The following is a 20,886-nucleotide window of genomic DNA, read 5'->3' on the forward strand; positions in this document are numbered from 1 at the left end:
CTTTGTCTAGGCAATTACAAATGTGTCTGTGTCATCAACACTTCAGCAGAATCTGGTTTGGTTTGGTACTTAATGAAAATGAAGGAAGCAACTTTTATGATGAAAGACTGCAGTGTTTTCTGCAGTTCTTATGAGGACATGACACCCACGCCTAACGTTCATGTTGCTCATTTCCCAGTCAAATAGCAGAGGTAAACAAATGAGTCGGCACGTTAGAGTCCCGTGTTGGAACATTTACCACCTACAACACAACAGAGGACAGAGCTCAGACATTTTATTTACGGAGGCCAATGCCACAAAATTTGGATTTGATTGGACAGAATGATAATGCCTTACTTCATCTTTATTTGCATATTATGGAAATTGAAAAGGAACCTTTTTAAGTTTTTAAATTACATAAGTTTTTGCTGAATTTTCTTCCTAGTCTTTATACTGTAGATCCAAGACCTTTTTTATTTTGTTTAAATGGAGAAAATCAGCCATGTCCACAGATGTCTGAAGCTCATCGTGAGCTGCTCCAGTGTCGCCATTTTGGCGGTGTCTGACAGGAGGGGCATGTGTGCAGCTCACCTGTCACTTAAAGAGGCCATGCTCTAAATTTGCCCTGACTTAAAGCCTTAAAGGGACTACGAGGAGTTTTCACACTACATTTCCCATGAGCCTCCACGCGCATGGTGAAATTCTTGGACCAGCGCAAGACGGACGAAAACAAATACATTTTCCAAGTATGTTTTCAAATCAAGAAGACGATCAGATACTGTTGTAGTTCCGACCATAAAGGGTGATTCGGCGGCGTTATTCCCGTGACCCGCTGGGCAGCGTCCACGAAACCAAATGTAGGAAATGCTGGGCGAGCCGACCACTAATAATAATAATATCAAAATAACGATAAAGACAAAATGATACATTTATAGAAAATAGGGTAACACTTTACAATAAGGGTCCCTTAATTCTTGGTTTCCCTCATCAAACTCATCAAAGCCGGAGCCGGAGCCGTTTTCGAGGTAAATACAGAGTCTGCTTGCTGAAAAACTGTCCCTGAACGCAACGTGCATCAGCGGTTTTGCATGAATTTACCTCTAAAACGGCTCAGTTTCGTAATATTGCGTTATTATCTCATAGCGTGGTGATTGTGCAGCTCACAACTTGTCCACAAAAGCGTTTTGGAGTTTTTGGGTTGTGTATTTGATGAGTTTGATAAGGGAAACCAAGAAATTCCCTTAGCCTCCATAGCGTAGCCCTGTGCAGCCTGTTGCTCTGCTCCGCCGTTCTAAAAATAGCTTACACCGACAATTAAAGGTAACAAACCTACTGCTATGACTATAGCGATTATGGCAATGGGCCAATTTGCCAAAATGTTGAACTATCCCTTTAATAAACCTTCAGGTGACAACATAGTGACCAGACTCCTTGTCCTCAGCAGCTGTGGCGCCATCATGTCCCACGTGACGACTTCCTGTCAGGAGTTTGAGGTGACGGTCCACACCTCGCCTGGTTCCACCTGCGGAACCTTCAGCCGCCTGTGGCTCAACCTGATTGGATCACAGGAAGAGACTCCGCCCATCAGCGTGAATGAGGGCGACCGCCATCTCCTGCCCGGGTCGGTGAGTTTCACTCAGCTTTCTGTTTGAGATTCAACACCAGCGGAGCAGAAAACTGAAGGTTTGTTATTTACCTCGGTAACAATCAGTTTACAGATCATCTATCACACTAAACGTATGCACATCTACAGAGGCAGACAGGTGCGTAGGAGAGGACCAGAACCGGCAAACTGATTAATTTAATTTAATTTATTGGTTTATTTGAGAGGGACAGTGCAACACTGATCAACAGAAAAACTGCAAGTGAGCCAGAGTTAGCCAGTAAGGCTAGTTTTCATCTGTTGTCCCTGGCCAGATGTTACAGGCAACCTAAGAACAAAAAAAAAACAATTAAGCAATGCATTAAAATACAGCTAAAATTACATATCAATTTACCAAAAAACTCATAGCCTACTAACAAATAGGACATGTACATAGCAGAAGGCAGGTGACACATAGCAACACTGGCATGCAGACACAGGGCCGTTGCTAGGAATTCTGGGCCCCCTGAAAGAATACTAAAGTGGGCCCCTAACCCCTGACTTTTCCTTTTTTTTTTCTTAGACTACGTATGTATTATCATTTTTTATTTAGCCTACTTTTTTTATGCTAATGCAGCATCACTATTAGTCAGGGTCTTATGCAGAATAAATCAGTCATACAAAGATTAGACTAGTGGGGGTTTTTGTGGGCCCTACTGGACGCTGGGCCCCTAGAATTATCATCACCTTTCCCCCCGCCCTGTGCAGACATAACATGCAGACAGAAAAAGAAAAGTAGATTACATATAGTACAGATAATACATAGCTATGACATAAGCACAAACAGTAACAGACTTTAAAAAGCAGAACATATAATGGTGAACATAGGGAAACAGCACGAACAATAACAAGCATTGGAAAACAGGACATGGACATCTACATACGGCAGTGACAGACATGACAAAGCATAATGTGGTTCACATGATTAGTGGGTACATGATTGATTATTGATTAACCACTGCCTTAACTGCCAAAGGAAGCTCTGGGACCGTCCCAGTGACCCAAACCTTGTTCTGATTAAGGGGAGACACCCCAGGTGAATAGGGTAAACATTTTAACTAACAGATATCACCATGAAACTTCCCAAGTTTATCACTTACATTAAAGCAGAAGTAAGTGGTCCGGTCGTTTTCGCTAATGCTGCGTTCCAGGCAGGCTTTTGAAATCGTAAATTACAGCTTCAAGTCACAACTTACGACTTTGTAGCGTTCCAGGCAACCCACTCGTGTTTTTCCGACCTGTTTTACCGGTGAAAGTCACTATAACGGCCACTCGTAACTTCCGACCGGTGAACTCGTACCAGATCGAACTGGTACCACTTCACGGTCGGAAAAATACGAGTTTCCTTGAACGCACCATAACAGTCCTCGTCCCTACGTCGCCACATTCACGGCGTTCCTTGGCTGCACACACAGCCCTGCATGCAGTTCTCTCTCCTCATTGGATAAAAACTGTAGGATACGATAAATGTTTTCTCCTCGACTCAGAGCAGAGCAGAGGGACTGAGAGACCCGTGTTTCGGTCCAAACACTCTATGTAAGTGATTGCTGTCGGAAGATATAACTATTTAAGACTTATATTAACACAAATATATCACTTACTTCTGCTTTAAGACACATATTTTTTGTATTACAAGTTTTGTCGAATTTTATGTTTAAATATGTAAATGAGGCAATATCTGATGAAATATGCACTAATTTGCATACATTTCCTGACCCGAAATCTGAAAAATGGATAAAGCCTCTTTCAAAATTCTTGTTTCATTTTGTTGACATATTAGAGTCAGAAGTTTTTACAGAGGGGATTTTGGATATCTGTTTTTATTACTATGTAAATGAGAAAATACTGTCACCAGCCCTAAAAAAATCCAATTTCACCATGTTTTTAGGAATAAAATGTTGTATAAATCAGGCTCTGAATGATATATCAACAATCCCCTCTGTAAAAACCTTCAGAATATAGACATGAATAAAACTGGAAGGTTTGGTGTCTGTAAGTGCTGCTGAAGTGGAGATTTCAGGTTCAGAGTCTGAGGAAAAACTCATTTTGAGAAAACGGTACTGTAAAATTCCATAGATTGTTAATGTAAATCATACTTTTACGATTAGTTGCGGATACGGAGGAGATGACAATTTTTGGAGCCTACATCATTGTTCAGGAGAGAAAGAACTTTACAATGATACCTGACATGACATGGGTCAGACAACAAGCACAGCACAGTATGTCACAGTAACATGCTAACTCCTGGTGAATTTAGGAGAAATCTACCAACAAAAGAGACAAAATGATGTAAAATAACCACCTTAATGTGGATTTTCTACAGTTTCGTTTGACTTTTATGAAAGAATACATGTTATGGAAGAAAAATAGCCAAAAATCTCAAAATTCATCAGTGTTTTTGCCTGGGGTGTCTCGCCTATGCAAGTTAAGACGGTGTGCGGGAGCTTCCTCTGTTACAAATCATCCATCACTACGCTGAAGTAGCTGAGAAACCTGGAAACATTTTTTCCAGCTGAAATCCAGACTTCCTCTCCTGTTATTGTCAGTCCTGGAGCTTAACCTTTTGTCTTCTCCTCCTGTTTGAACAGGTTTGTCCGGTCCAGGTCCGGACCAGTCAGTCTCTAGGTCGCCTGGTTCTGGTCCGGCTCCGGCTGGAGGCTCAGACAGGGTTCCCAGACCTGGACTGGCACTGCGGTCGCGTGGAGGTCCGCAGGCTGACAGGAGGAGAGGATCCAGAGACTCAGGTGTTTCTGTGTGACAGGTGGCTTCGGACGGCAGACGGGGACGTAGAGCTGCGCAGTGGGAAGTGTAAGTGTTGTGTTCATGTCTGGTGCTTGAATGTGACTGGTTCAGGATCATAGTTACAGTTACATCACAATTTTACTTTATATCTGGTTCTAAACATTTTACATTCTAACGCTTCTCCTCTGCAGTGTGTTTACTGAACGATGAGACAGAGGAGAAGCTGAAGCAGCACAGACTCAAACACCTGCAGCACCGGCAGGAGCTCTTCAGGTAATCTGAAGGAGAAAAGACTGAAGGTAGTTTGATGAAGGTTAACATTAAGACTCCATACAGTGTTAAGGTAGATGTTTGTGTTAAAGCTCCATACAGTATAAAGGTAGATGTTTGTGTTAAAGCTCCATACAGTATAAAGGTAGATGTTTGTGTTAAAGCTCCATACAGTATAAAGGTAGATGTTTGTATTAAAGCTCCATACAGGCTATAAACAGAACATTCATTTTAAGTATATTGATCCGCCCTATCATGGAAATTGGTAGCAGAAACTGACTCTATCACTGGGTTATAATTAGTCACTACTAAATCTTCAATTTTGGGGGTAATTCTAATGCCAAGATAAGTGAAGCTATTCCTAACTATTTTGAATGGTGTTTGGGGGATTTATTCTTTCTGAATACTTTAGGAAAAGTATAGCAGATTTTGATTCATTCATTTTGTAAGCTTACATAAAGCTAGACGTTTTTGTTAAAGCTCGATACAGTATAAGGTAGATGTCCATGTGTAGTGTGATTATAAAGCAGTTCTAGGTTCTATATTAATACAACCCAGGGGGCAAAGCAAAAAAACAGACACAGAGCGTTGTAAAAGGTTTGACAGCAGAAATTATATGTAGGAACTTGAAGGATTAAAACCTGGGTGGACAACCCGGTCAACTAGCTGCTGGAAAGCTACAGGGGGCTAAAACCCCTTTCTTGGGTCATTTTACTGGTGAAATTATGTAAATGCAAATATTTAGGTACTACAATGGCATAAATAGTCATACAACTATAACATTTGGCAGAGAGTATCTTGACACATAGGGGGAGGCAGGAAAAAAAGATTCTGGGGTTTGTTGCAACTCGATTTTAAGATATCACCCTCAACATCCCAAAAAAAGACCAAAAAAAGTACTGTTCGCCTGACAAATTCTCATGAAAATTATTATTTTTCAGCACTTTATGGAGAATATCTATGCCTAACATGTATATAGAAAACTTCCTTAATTCATAAGCTTCCATTTGAGTCCAAGATAGCCTTTCTACTAGCTACTGGAAAGCTACAGGCTGTCTCCAAACAATGCAACACCTATTGTGAAAAACTCCATGTTAACTGACATGATCAGAAACCATTCTATTTCTGGTCTCCCCAAAGTGAACAGATAGATAGAGAAGACCGTTGGCCACAGCAAGTGGGGCTTTGGAGATAGAAAGGCTATCTTGGACTCAAATGGAAGCTTATGAATTAAGGAAGTTTTCTATATACATGTTAGGCATAAATATTCTCCATAAAGTGCTGAAAAATAATAATTTTCATGAGAATTTGTCAGGTGAACAGTACTTTTTGTTGTCTTTTTTGGGATGTTGAGGGTGATATCTTAAAATTGAGTTGCAACAAACCTCAGAATCTTTTTTTCATGCCTCCCCCTATGTGTCAAGATACTCTCTGCCAAATTGTATAGTTGTATGACTATATATGCCATTGTAGTACCTAAATATTGGCATTTACATAATTTCGCCAGCAAAATGACCCCAGAAAGGGGTTTTGGCCCCTGTAGCTCTCCAGCAGCTAGCTGACCAGGTTGTCCACCCAGGTTTTAATCCTTGAAGTTCCTACATATCATTTTTGGTGTCAAACCTTTTACAACGCTCCGTGTCTGTTTTCCAAAAAACTAGGATTTTGCCCCCTGGGTATACTGTGAAAGTATCAAAGCCTCAGTCCACAGAGAAATGCACACAGCCTATAAAACAGCCTTAAAACCAGCCGTCAGGACTTCTTGTCACAGTTTGGATGGGGCATGAGTTTCTTTGGAAACCCGAAGCTAAATAGAAATCTGTGAGAAGGATGACACTCAGAGGTGAGAAGGGGTATTACATCCTAGTCTTTGGAGACAGGATCTTCTTCAGATACAGGTCTAGGATCATCCTTTCACGCTGCATTGTGTTGTTGTAGGTGGAGACAGTTTGCAGACGGAGCTCCGCAGTGTGTGGACATCAACAGTCTGTCTGAACTGGGGCCGAACCTCAGCTACACACACAAAAGGTGAAGTCAAGCCTCGGAGGACAGATCTGCAGTGCAGGATGAGTCTGAATTGTGTTTTTCTCTCTTTGTCCTCAGCTCAGCTCCAAACCTGTACTACCTGAAGGGCTTCGCCAGTCGAGCTGAGGCGTGGACGAGCTTCACAGAGCTGGAGAAAGTTTTCTCCCACATTGCACATGGCAACAACATCGCTAGTAAGAACAACAACACATTTCAAACTAAAGCACCACTCCTCTTATCTGCTGATGCCGTTCATTTAGTGTCAAGGCTGAAGAGGAGGTTAGATTTGAAAAAGGAAGGAAAGATAGAAGGAGGGAGGGAACAGATTGGGTCAATTGGGTCAAAAAGGAAGGAAGAAGTAAGGACGAAGGGAAGGAAGGAAGGAAGGAAGGAAGGAAGGAAGGAAGGAAGGAAGGAAGGAAGGAAGGAAGGAAGGAAGGAAGGAAGGAAGGAAGGAAGGGAAAAAGATTGTGGAAAGAAGGAAGGGAAAAGGGAAAGAAAGAAAGATGGAGGGAGGGAACAGATTTGTTCAAGGAAGGAAGAAGGGAAAGAAGGAAGGGAAAAGGGAAGGAAAGAAAGATGGAGGGATAGAGAACAGATCAGGTCAATTGGATCAAAAGAGGAAGGAAGGAAGGAAGGAAGGAAGGAAGGAAGGAAGGAAGGAAGGAAGGAAGGAAGGAAGGAAGGAAGGAAGGAAAGAAGGAAAGAAGGAAAGAAGGAAAGAAGGAAGGAAAGAAGAAAGGGGAAAAGGATTGTGGAAAGAAGGAAGGGAGAAAGGAAGGATGGAGAAAGGGAACAGATTGGGTCAATTTGACCCAGAAGGACAACAGGAGGGTTAAGTTTACATTAAGTCATATAACAGGTGAGGACCCACAGTGTTAATATGACATGCTACTTCATATCATCTAAGAAGTGCAGGAGATTATGTCAGGGCTGATTTTCTCCATTTACTAAAGAACTTTCAGTTTTGGTTGAGTTTGGCGGCGCCAGTGGCCCAAAGCGGTAGTGTTTTGCCTGAAGGAAGACTTCATCTCCCATGAGCACCAGCGCGTAGCGCCATAAACATCCTGATCTCCCGGTGCATGGAAATGAACAGAAGACGTCCAAACTAAGTTTCTGTTTCCAGCGGATCATTTCACAGTAAACACACATACACAATCTGACTGCTCCCTCCTCGTCGTGACTCGCAAAAGTGAAACTTAAGTGAGAGCCGGGTTCCTACCATGCTCCTCAAAGCTGCTTAGTGCCAGTGAAGGTGATACAGACCATAATGATACAGACCCCCTCAGGCCATGACAGAGGTGTCATTCAACCTGTTGTAAGTCGATGTACCATCACAAAAGTTCTGAAAATATTATATGAAGGTTGAAAAGTTCCTTAGTGCTGGTTTAAAGGTGTACAGAAATGGCCGTTTGTCCTGTTTGTCGCGCCGAGTTGTCACAAGCTGCAACACGAGTTTACCTGAGTGAGGAAAACGAATTTGATTGGTCGTTATCGAGCGGGCGGGATATTCAAAGCTTGGGGCGAGACCGAGCTCCGTGTGTGTGTGTCTCAGACGTTTGAATGACGGATTACGGATCCAATATCAGTGGCTGGTGAATCGTGTACAGGCTGACGTATAATCCGTGCGCCTGCATTATCCAATGCGAAAAAAAAAATACACACTTTCATCCTGGATTTACTCAAAAATAGAATTTTGCACAAAGTTTGGCCTACAACGTCTGAAAGATGAGTTATCACATTAATTTTATGATCCAGAGTGGGCTCAAATTCAATTTCCTTTTCTGTACACCTTTAAAGCCCCTGTACATTGGGTTCTGATGGTCAACCTGAGCTGAGAACATGAATCAGATGAGGTGGTGCAGGTGGATCATGTGACCTCACAGCTGGTGTTGAGTTGCTGACAGACTGACAGCGTGTGGTGTCTCTCAGGGTTGGTCAGGACTCACTGGACAGACGACTGGTACTTTGGTTACCAGAGTCTGAACGGCTGCAACCCCCTTCTCCTGCACCGGCTCCACATCCTCCCACCAAACCTGTCTGTTACCCCGGAGACGCTCCGCCCCTTCCTGCCTGAAGACTCCTCCCTCCAGCAGGAGTTACAGGTGTGCCTTCAGGAATCTGAATTCCAGATGTTCTCAGATTCCAGCTGTGCTCTTAACAGCTGCTGTATCTTCTTCTGTCCCGTGCCAGCGAGGAACCATGTACCTGCTGGACTACGAGGTTCTGGACGGAGTCCCAGCCAACGTGATCAACGGGAAGCAGACGTACCTGTCTGCTCCTCTGTGTCTTCTCCACCTCAACCAGCAGGAACAGCTGGTCCCCATTGCCATCCAGGTAAGTCCACTTTGTCCTTGTGGACGATGGTTTCACTCTTAAATTGATCAGATGGTTTGTTTTTGATCAGGTTTTTCCTCAAGTCTAATGGTCTCTTCACTACATTTCAGATTGATGTTGTACAAATTCTCAAAGACTGACATAATCACTAAGGGCGTATTCACACCTGGTTCGTTTAGTCGTATGTGGACACAGCAATCGCGCTCGGATGTGGAACAAAACAAGCGGGCCGAGATCGCGTAGAAGAGGTCTCAGCTCGCTTCCATTTGAGTCCTGGAGCGGTTCGTTGGAAGGGAGAATGTAATCGACACAGCAACCGACACAACACGCTACACGCTGTGGCGATCAGAGCAGGAGGACCCACAAAGCAGAGGCACAGACAAACGAGTGGCAAAATGGGAGGTCAGTTTATTCCAGGGTCAAAACCAGTAGATCAGTCAATTCACAGGCAGAGGTATCACAATCGCTAGGCTAAACTCGTAGTCAAACAGTACAGGGTCGAAAGCTAATAAAGTCTAGGAATCACGAGGAGTAAAGGCTGGAAACGCTCACTGAAACGGACCAGACGATCTGGCACAGAGGGGTGGGAGAGCACAGCTTAAGAACATAAGGGCTGGGGAGACAATGACACACAGGTGGGAGACATCAGGGTAATCACAGACAGGAAACTCAACAGGGAGAGGGGGATGACAGACAGCTCACCAAAATAAAACAGGAAATAAACAAGAAACAAGACAGGACAGAACCTACTGTAACACTAAACAAACCTAAAGGGTCCTGACACATGCTACTGATCTTGAATGGTTCTCAACGACCAGGCAGCTGGTTCCGACAGGCCCGACTGGACGCGCTGATTCTGGTCCAGTTCAGGTGGAGGATCACTCCGGTCGGCTTCTTTTTTTTTTGTCATGTTCGGGTCGAATTTGGGTCGAAATTTTTTTTTGGATAGGAGAGTCAAGAGAGAGACGGGAAATGGGAGGCAGAGAGGTGGGGAATGACCCGCAGGATACGGCCGCTCGGCGTGGGATTCAAACTGGGGCCACCTGCAGTGAGGACTATAGCCCCAACACATGGGGCAGGTGCTCTACCAACTGAGCTAAACACTGCCCCATTTGGGTCGAAAATTGACATAAAATGACTCGGGTCTGGGCTTCAACAGCGGTCCGCACCGGGTCGGATTTTAATTTTCAGGCCCGTTGAGAACTCTCTTCCATGGTTTTATTTTCCCGGGTAACCTCCTCCTCCTTCTAGGTAAAATGTCTGACCAATAAGAGAACAGTTGGTTAGCATTTGTTTTACAGTTTTGGACTGCTTGGGACTGTTACTGTGTGAACACAAACGGCCCCCCAAAAAAAAAAGAATGCAACAGTTGTATCGGTTTAGTTTCTGAATCGGAACAAAGCAAACGAACCACAGGGTGTGAATCCACCCTAAGTGGATGAATCTCCGTCCTTTAGCTGCAGCAGACGCCGGGCCCTGAGAACCCAGTCTTCCTGCCCTCTGACCCCGGCTGTGATTGGTTGCTGGCTAAGATTTGGGTTCACAGTGCTGACTTCCAGTGTCACCAGCTGGCCTCCCACTACCTGAGGACCCACATGCTGGGAGAGCTGTGCTGCGTGGCCACCCTGAGACAGCTTCCAGACGTCCACCCACTGCACCAGGTCAATATATAAAGTATATAACAAACTCATCATAGTGTTTTTTTTTTTTTTTTTTACACAACATAGCCATGTGCAACTGTTCTTCCGAAGTGGTTTGATGATGGGAATAAATTCCCCAGCAGTTTTCACATCCAAATGTTCTGTCACTTGTACAGATTTTCTAACCATCCCTCTCCTGTTCTCTAATTGGTTGACAGCTGCTGATGGCGCACATCAGCACGTCGCTGCAGATAAACTTCCAGGCACGAGCATCGCTGCTGGCTGCCAATGGGGTTTTTGATAAGGTGAGCGTTAATAGATCAGTTAAAGGGATAGTTCAACATTTTGGCAAATTGGCCCATTGCCATAATCCCTATAGTCATAGCAGTAGGTTCGTTCTAAAAATAGCTTACACCGACAATTAAAGGTAACGAACCTACTGCTATGACTATAGGGATTATGGCAATGGGCCAATTTGCCAAAATGTTGAACTATCCCTTTAAAAACCATTAGCAACAACAGCAACGTCTGTGTTGTCAGACTGTTCACAATCCTCTGGAGCTGCTAATGTTAATAATCAGAGTCTGGTCGAGAAGCAGCTGTTTTCCAGATGTTCTGTCCACAGTAGAGACAAAGTGTCTAAGTAGATGATGATCTGCCCATTAAAGGGGAATTGCCGGGTTTTTACAATCTGGACCTTATTTCTAGCATAAAATACAATCCTTTACTCACCCAGATAACTTTGGTGTCATTACGAGTCCTTCCAACGAAATTAGATCTAGCCGTTCATTTCACCAATATTTAGTTCTGATAGGCTAGTGCTATTCCCCTCTGAGTCCGGGGTTAGCTGTTATCAACATCCACTGTCTGTAGGTTGACCTACTGACCTCTGACCTGGATGATGTCATCTCTCGGCGCAGCACAGCTTGTTTACCTGAAAGTGCTTATCCTATAGTTAGTTTCTGCGTGTTTCTGACTTGTCAGAACAAAATGAGCAGCTGGACGAAGTTCAGCTTCCACAGGCTTCCTCTCCTCAACCTGGACTCACTAAAGCTCTGGATAGTTGAGATAAAAATGGACCCGAATGCTGAAGTGGAATGATTATTATCAAAATGAGCCGGGCAGCTGTCGGAGATGACATCATCCAGGTCAGAGGTTAGTAGGTCAACCTACAGACCCTGGATGTTGTTAACATGCCACCACGGGCTCGGAGGGGAATAGCACTAGTGTATCAGAACTAAATATTGGTGAAATGAAGGAGTTTCTCTGCAGATAATGTGTTATTTAGAGGCTGCATCCTGCTGCCCTGTAGACTCACATTATATATATACGCGGCTCTCGGCTGGAGCTCATTTCTGTTTCATATTTTTTATTAATGCGTATACAATAATAACAAAGGCACTTACATGGTACATTGGTGTCAGCATTAAACATGTTTGTATACACCCTTGGATTTAGAATTGTGTTTTTAAGAACAAACAACAGTAACAGAAATTAAAACCAAATAAACTATACAATGTTTAGATACTTAGATATAATCTATATAAAATGATTAAACTGACATGACAGATGAAATACATAAATAAAAGAGGGGAAGAGAGAGAGAAAAAAAGGGAAAAGAAATCGTTGCAAAAAAGTCCATAAACAGTTGCCATTTGTTATGTGACAATTAGTGAGGAGGTAAAAGCTATTACTTCTATTTCGCACATTTTGTGACACAAACTGTAAACTGTTTTCTTGTCTGTAACAACATCTATTGCATGTCTGTCCGTCCTGGGTGAGGGATCCCTCCTCTGTTGCTCACCCTGAGGTTTCTCCCATTTTTCCCTGTTAAAAGGGTTTTCCATGGAGTTTTTCCTCAGTGGATGTGAGGGTCTAAGGACAGAGGATGTTGTTATGATGCCATGTAAAGCCCTTTGAGACAAACTATTGGTAAAAACGGGCTATACAAATAAAATTGCCTTGCCTTGCCTTCTAATTCTTTAGTAGAATATAGGGTATAGTCATCCGGAAGACCAAAAATGCCAATGTGTGGTGAAATGTGAATAGTTCTTGAAAATACCTTAGACATGGTGTTGAAGTAAATTTGCCAAAAGTTCGACAGAGCTGGGCAAGAGAAAAACATATGCGTAAGATTGCAGGATGTGCCTCCACATCTGTCACAGACATCTACCATATCTGGGAAAATCTGTGCCAACTTAGTCTTCGAATAATGGAATCTAAATACAACTTTAAACTGTATGAGGGTCAGGCCGGCACGGCTGGATCTCATTTCGTTGGAACGACTTGTAATGACACTGGGTGACACTTGTCTGGGTGAGTTAATGATCATATTTTATGTTAGAAATAAAAAATAAAAATAAAGAAACGACAATTCCCCTTTAATTACTAAACAGTATTTGTTTCTAACTTCCTGTGTGGGTGCGGTCCCTCCAGGCGGTGGGCTGTGGTCTTGAGGCGTTACCTGTCCTCCTGTCCCGCGCCTCACAGAGGATCCAGTACCGGTCCCTGTGCGTCCCAGATGACCTGTCGGACCGCGGCGTTGACGAGCTGCTGCAGAATCACTACGGCCAAGACGCTCTGAGGATATGGAACGTGCTGAACAGGTAAGCAAACGCACCTCAGCCGGGTGGGGCAAAGACTCCTCATTCACCAGCAGGACAGTTCATATGTGTGTGTGTGTGTGTGTGTGTGTGTGTGTGTGTGTGTGTGTGTGTGTGTGTGTGTGTGTGTGTGTGTGTGTGTGTGTGTGTGTGTGTGTGTGTGTGTGTGTGTGTGTGTGGCAGGTTTGTGGTTAGCTGGTTGGATCTGTATTACCATGCAGATAGCGACGTGCAGCAGGACTCTGAGCTTCAACACTGGATCACTGACATCAACGCACACAGCTTCACACACGACTCAGGTGTGTATTTGTTTGTGTTGTGTTTTACTGTGTGTACTGTGTGTCCTTTGCAGCTGAGCCGGTGGGTGTTCTTCCTCCCTCAGGTTTCCCTCAGGCTTTCCAGACCAAAACAGACGTGTGTAAGTTCATCACCATGATCATCTTCACCTGTTCGGCTCTCCACGCTGCCGTCAACTTCTCCCAGGTGATCCACACACACGACAAACACCTGCAACACACACACACATCCAGACAACCAGTGTGGGCAGTATGGAGTGTAGTAGGGATGTCACCATTAGAGATTTTCTTGGTACGATTATTGTCAGATAAATAATCACGGTATTATGATTATCACCATTATTATGCATCAATACATTTCACAACTATGGAAAGCCGTTTTAGTCATAATGAAATAAATTAATAAATGCATAAATAGATACATATAGCCATGAAATGAGTCCTGAATTAAATAAATAGGATGATAAATAGATATAAACGAAATATAAATACATATATTTTTATTTTAAAAACAACATTTTTATTTTTTCAGGAGACTTTTATTTTCTAATGTCACATTTATTTATTTCGGGCAACTTTTATTTCATAACATCACATTTATTTATTTCTGGAGACTTTTATTTCATAACATCACATTTATTTCACTCCTCTTTTATTTCATGCTGCAATATTCAAATGAGGGGGCGGGGTTATCTGGACCCTTTCAGAGTAAAACATCACACAACGGCCTATTCACCTTATTTTGCGCTGGATCTAGTGTGCGGAAGTGCTGTTGTTGTGAATTGTTGACCGCTACTCAGCAACTTGATCAGTAACTTGGGGAGGAGAATAGTGTTTTAAACATATTTCGTTTTTTGCTATGAATGAACAACACTATGAATGTGTAAAATCAATTATAGTCTAAATATAATGACATTACTAATCTCTTAATATAGGTCCAGTTATTAATCCCCCAGGGGAAGTGTTTGAAATATTTAAGTCATTAATTGTCATCGATACCAAATGTTTAAGTTTATTTTAATCATTTTAAAATACAAATAACAAGCTAACATTTAAATTCCTACCAATTCAGTGTTACTTTAGATAAATGGACCAGTATCTGTGCATTTACCTTTACGTTAGCGCACATTTGCTGATATGGTTCCGACATCATCTTTTTTTGGAAAGTGATGGTATTTAGGAATCTTTACGATTAATTAATTGTGGCAAACAAAGAAAAAAGTTACAGAGTGCTCACAGGTGAGGGGTAGACTCCAGGCAGTTTGTTCAGGTGCTCATGAAGTTGAAAAGTCCAAAGTAAAAAGAGCAAAAGCAAAAAAGCTTACTTCAGGCACTCCGACGAGCCAAGGGATTTTCTTTAAAAAGCCTTTATTCTAATTAGGGCATATCTCTTATTAAAATATGAGACGCCGACCGGTTTGGACCAGACGGTCTTGGTCAGGGCGTTTAGAAGTCATAATCAGAGTCACCTGCGTTCAGACACCAAGTATTACATCACATGACATTTCCAAAACCTCTGAGTACATTTCAACATCAACATCAATGGAAAATCACATTGAGGAGTATGTAAAACTTATGTATACATTTTTTGAATGAAAAAGAAAAAACATTAATAAATGGATGGAAAAAAACAAACAAACAAACGAATGAATGTATGAATGAAAAAATGAAATAAATGAAAGGGCAGAACCATATCAAATCTTAAACTCAAGGAAACATTTACAGACGGAAGTCTGAAATCAATTAAACAAAATAGGACATTTACAGAAAAGGTCTGAAATCGATCTCCTCATTTAGACCTGGATACACACAGGCGTCAAACTTAAAAATGTTTTCTGTAAATGTCCTATTTTGTTTAATTGATTTAAAGTTTGTTTGTTTTTGTCCATCCATTTATTAATGTTTTTTCTTTTTCATTCAAAAAATGTATACATAAGTTTTACATACTCCTCAATGTGATTTTCCATTGATGTTGATGTTGAAATGTACTCAGAGGTTTTGGAAATGTCATGTGATGTAATACTTGGTGTCTGAACGCAGGTGACTTACAAAAGCAATCAGTGCACCTGACTCTGATTATGACTTCTAAACGCCCTGACCAAGACCGTCTGGTCCAAACCGGTCGGCTTCTCATATTTTAATAAGAGATATGCCCTAATTAGAATAAAGGCTTTTTAAAGAAAATTCCTTGGCTCGTCGGAGAGCCTGAAGTAAGCTTTTTTGCTTTTGCTCTTTTTAATTAATTGTGGCGTTTAATTGTGAAAACAAATAACTGTGACATCCCTAATGGAGCGCCTGAACCGAGAGCCACCTGAATAGACAACAGTTGCAGAGATGAACTGTGTGAAGATGTTCTTATTTATTTAGCAGCCGACATGCTAACCACATGCTAACTCAGACTGCTGTTTCCTCCTCTGCTACATTACAGGATTTGTTTGTCTTTCTTTCTTCATTTCCTTTTATTTATTTAAAGGACAATGTGTGCTTGCATTGATAGTTTTCAAGAAATGAAAAGGTGGGCACGCCAGATTTTAGCAGAAGCTAATTTCCACCTGTTGTCCAAACATACAACATAAACCGCACCATACAATAAAACAATGGATACAAAACATCCAATACACACCCAACAAAAAAGCAAAGCAGAAAGGAAAAGGAGTGCTTTGTAAAGCAGGTGCAAAGTGCAACATTTGCAGAGGTGCTTATTAGAGAATATAAAATGCAGAGCGTATCAAAAAAAGTCCTGAATACCAGCGATGGTAAAGTGTAGTGCAAAGGAGCCGTACACACCAGAGATTCACAGTCCACACAGAAATGCCAAGAACACATCCATGTGTCAACAATACAAATACAAAGGTACAAATACAATACAAATACAAGGCATGATACATACGTACATTTCAGAGGAAGTTTTCCTTTTGATTCATGTTTTTATTGATGGTAATCCCGCTACATCTCTGTCTCTGTGTCTTTGTGTCTCTGTGTCTCTGTGTCTTTGTGTCTCTGTGTCTCTGTGTCTTTGTGTCTTTGTGTCCTCCAGCTGGACTTCGCTCTCTGGATTCCAAACTGTCCAACGTCCATGCGTCGTCCCCCTCCACAGGTCAAAGGCTCAGCGACGGAGGACGACATCATCTCCTCTCTGCCGGATGCAAACTCGTCCTGTCGAGTCTTAACAACACTGGCGATGCTGTCACAGCCCGCTGCAAACTTTGTGAGGCTCCGCCTACACCGACTGAGAGCTAAACAGAAACACATAGATTCTAGTCTCCATGGAGGAACATGCTCTAACATGCTAACATTTTTATCTTGGCTGGTTACATTCACATTCATCAACCAAGCATTAGGAATAGTTGACACACTACAACTACTGTATGTTAGTAGGTTAGACATTATTGCAAAACAGAATACTAAATGCTATCAACACATTGAATAACAGGAATCTGAGGGACCCCGAGGCAGAAACCTCCACTACAAATGTCATTTGCATATAATAGCGATAGGAACACTAAATTAATCCATGAACTGGAAATTAATTAGCAATCATTTCAACATCTTCTGAAATTGAAGGCGAATCATAAATTATAAATATTATATATATCTTGTGTTAAGGTCGCACTGACCCGTTGTTAAGTTTTTGATGTATACGAGTACCACATAAATTTGTTTATTGCATCAAGGCTTTTTGACTTTGTCAGGAACCTCTATTTAGACAAAATAAAACAGACCCCCCCCCCCCCCCCCCCCCACAAAATTCTAAAATGCTCTGGTTAAAATTATGACATTTGTGATGTTAGGGTCGGTTTTGACAAAGTTACAAGTTACAATAATGAGAGTTCAAACTGAAATCATGAGTGCAAAACCAACATTTTCATGGATAAGGAAGCTAACAAGCTGACAAGAGGAAGGTTCAATTGAAGTCAAGGAGTAGACTGACAAAAAAGGCCCAAATATTGAAACCAACATTTTCATGGAAGGAAGCCTCACAATGTAACCAAGACAAGAAAAACAAATTGGATAAAAAATGTTTTTAGTGTATTTTACATCTGATTTATCATTATAAAGATAAGGATAACCAGGGGTACACCTGACCCTAACAACTGTTTGTTCTCCAGGGGTCAATAGAGTCTAGACCCTTAGGATCGTCGTTGACATGAGACCACAACAGTGGTCAAGTGGAACCAGTACTTTCACAGGTACTTTGGTGAACACCCACAGAGGTTAAATACCTGGGTCCAGCGTTCAAAATTAGCGGTCGCCAGTCGCGAGTGAAAAAAATCCAACTACTTCGTTGTTGTTACTGTTCCTCCCCCCCAGCTGTGATGCTTGGGTCGTGCAGATCTTAAAGCTCACAACATGCCGTATAGCAATGATTTGTGACCGATTACAACGCTTGCGGCGCACGTGTGTATTTAACATGGATCAATTATAATACAACCATGTATTTAACGGCAAAAAAAAAAAGATCGCTCCAATTTTTTCTTTTTTTTTTGCCGTTAAATACACATGTGCGCTGCGATATCTGATTAGTGCCACATCCATTGTGCTCTGTCTCAGCTGATCGCGCTCATATGGAACTTTTCTTATTGAAAGTGCAGCCAAACACCAGACTGAAGAGAGATGAACAGGCCAGCAGCTCCTCTGACAGCTCCTCTGTGGAGCTGCAGGAGAGCTGCCACGTCCTTTTTTTTTTTTTTTTTGTTACAGGTGATGCACATCTATGTCCGTGTAGGCTACATTTATTGTCTGACCTTCCTTCATGGGGACTGCAGTGCACTGTGTCAGTCCTCCTGTGAAACTTTTAGCTACTGAAGGCAGTGGAAGTTTGCACGTGTCGACACGCCCCCATGAGTTGACGACATAAGGAGCTAATAAAAAAATATATAAATAACTGATAGTATTATTCGGTCAAGTTCTTGTTATAGGTTAATGGTTAAACGGTTAACCATGTGCATCCCTAAAATAAACCTTTTAGGAAAAAAAGGCAAACTTGACTCCTTTATTCCACACAAAAATATGCTAATAGCTATGATATGTGTTAAAAATTCTTATGAGTGTATTATAACAGTTCAACACAATGAAAAATATACAAAACAGCTATACATACTTTTTGGCCAGTAAAAAATCTTTCTGGCCAGTAGATTTTTAAAGCTCACTAGCCAGTTGGCCAGTGAGCAAAAAAGTTAAGTTTGAACCCTGCCTGGGTGTTACTCCACTGTCCTGGTCAGACTAGTGCGGACTAGTGAGACTTGTTGCATAACAACTGATAAAGCCCCTTGGATAAGAGGAGAAATGTCTTCCTAGACAAATACAAGTCCAGTTGCCTACGATTCAATTTCCTGAGGGGGGCGTTCCTCAGGTATAAATGTTTAGGTCTCCCCATTCTCAGCATCTTTCCTTTACCATCACCGCTCGGGTGAGGACTGACCTTTCCTTGCAAGGAAATAAAAACTTGTCGGCCGGCAGAAGTCTCTATTTCAATATTCACCAGCAGCAAACCGCAAAGAATTTCCACAACACAGCACAACATGGAGGATGGAAGGCTGACTGGTAGATAGATGAATCATATGAATCAGCCCAGACCTTACACTGGCTCCCAGTCAGCTACAGAATAGATTTTAAAGTTCTGCTACTGGTTTACAAATCACTGAATGGTCTAGGTCCAGAATACATGAATGACATGTTAGTAGAGTATAAACCCAGTAGAGCTCTGAGATCTACTGACTCAGGTCAGATAGTGGAGCTCAGAGTTCAGACCAGACCTGGTGAAGCAGCATTTAGCTGTTATGCTGCAACAACTGGAACAAACTACCAGCAGAACTGAGATCAGCCCCAACTGTCAGCACTTTTAAAGGTGTACAGAAAAGAAAATTGAATTTGAGCCCACTCTGGATCATAAAATTAATGTGATAACTCATCTTTCAGACGTTGTAGGCCAAACTTTGTGCAAAATTCTATTTTTGAGTAAATCTGGGATGAAAGTGTGTATTTTTTTTTCCACATTGGATAATGCAGGCGCACAGATTATACGTCAGCCTGTACACGATTCACCAGCCACTGATATTGGATCCGTAATCCGTCATTCAAACGTCTGAGACACGCACACACACACGGAGCTCGGTCTCGCCCCAAGCTTTGAATATCCCGCCCGCTCGATAACGACCAATCAAATTCGTTTTCCTCACTCGGGTAAACTTGTGTTGCAGCTCGTGACAACTCGGCGCGACAAACAGGACAAACGGCCATTTCTGTACACCTTTAAATCCAGGTTAAAAACATTTCTCTTTTCACATGCTTATAGCTGAGAACTTAAAACTTTATCTATTTTCTTTTATTTGCTCTTGCTTTTAACTCTGTTTTTAGTGTTTGTTTTTATTCTGTTTTATGCTTCTCTCTCTTTTTTTTAATGTTTTGTCTTTATGTAAAGCACATTGAGTTGCCTTGGTATGAAATGCGCTATATAAATAAAGATGGCTCGCCTTGCCTTGCCTAATGAAGCCTCATATTGAACACCTGGTTGGGGTGAAAATGTTTTAGAGGAACATCAGACTGTAAAAAAGCAGCAGCAGCTAGAATGAAGCTTGTGTTCTTCTCCCCCTGCAGGTTCCTCTGTGCCACTACACCGAGGCTCTGTTCAGAGAGGACGGCCACCGCCGGCTGGTGGAGGAGGTGAAGGCCGAGCTGCAGACCGTCTCTCACCACATCTCAGAGAGAAACAAGCAGCTCGAGCTGCCGTATCCATACCTGAACCCCAGCTGCATCGACAACAGCGTGGCCATTTAATCCAATCAAACACCATTGATCTGATCAGTGATTTGTGTTGCATAGTTTATGGATAAAGTTCATGTTGTAGTCTTAATAGATAGGATATAGTATAGGGATAGTTCACCCAAAATTGAAATTTCACTCATTATCTACTCCCCCTCATGTGGACTAAGGGCTGGGAGAAGTTTCAGAGTCCTCCGTGGCTTCTCTGAGTTACAGGGGGTCTCGGCGTAGCAGTGCATGTCCATATAACGGTTGCAAATGGATACCAACTGTCTTGGTAACAAAAAGACACACAAAAAAACATCCAAATACCTCCATGCTGCTCGTATGTAATGTCCGTCTTGTATTGAAGTCCCGAAAAAAATGAAATAAGTCTATATTTCAAGCTTGTTTTGTAGCGGAAGCTTCTTGAAGCTCCTCTTCCCAGTTCGTCAAATTTGGACGAACTGGGAAGAGGAGCTTCCGCTACAAACAAGCTTGAAAAATAGACTTATTTAATTTTTTTCCGGGACAATTTTGCATTTCGGGGCTTCAATACAAGACGGACATTACATATGAGCAGCATGGAGGTATTTGGATGTTTTTTGGTC

At 42.1% G+C, this 20,886-nt stretch overlaps 1 protein-coding gene across 1 annotated transcript; it reads left to right on the top strand.

Moving 5' to 3' along the window:
• Window positions 1-1,436: 1,436 nt before the first annotated feature.
• LOC310997296 (hydroperoxide isomerase ALOXE3) lies at window positions 1,437-20,311 on the top strand (the record flags this gene model as incomplete). Its single annotated transcript, XM_083986972.1, has 14 exons — window positions 1,437-1,604; window positions 4,210-4,429; window positions 4,555-4,636; window positions 6,572-6,661; window positions 6,737-6,852; window positions 8,591-8,763; window positions 8,852-8,995; window positions 10,453-10,656; window positions 10,854-10,940; window positions 13,072-13,241; window positions 13,422-13,537; window positions 13,621-13,721; window positions 16,572-16,742; window positions 20,132-20,311. The coding sequence occupies 14 exons, from the start codon at window positions 1,437-1,439 to the stop codon at window positions 20,309-20,311; spliced, it is 2,022 nt and encodes a 673-aa protein (XP_083843098.1).
• Between the last annotated feature and the right edge of the window lie 575 nt (window positions 20,312-20,886).

This window comes from Trachurus trachurus (genome assembly GCF_905171665.1).
Source record: "Trachurus trachurus genome assembly, chromosome: 14".
NCBI lineage: Eukaryota > Metazoa > Chordata > Actinopteri > Carangiformes > Carangidae > Trachurus > Trachurus trachurus.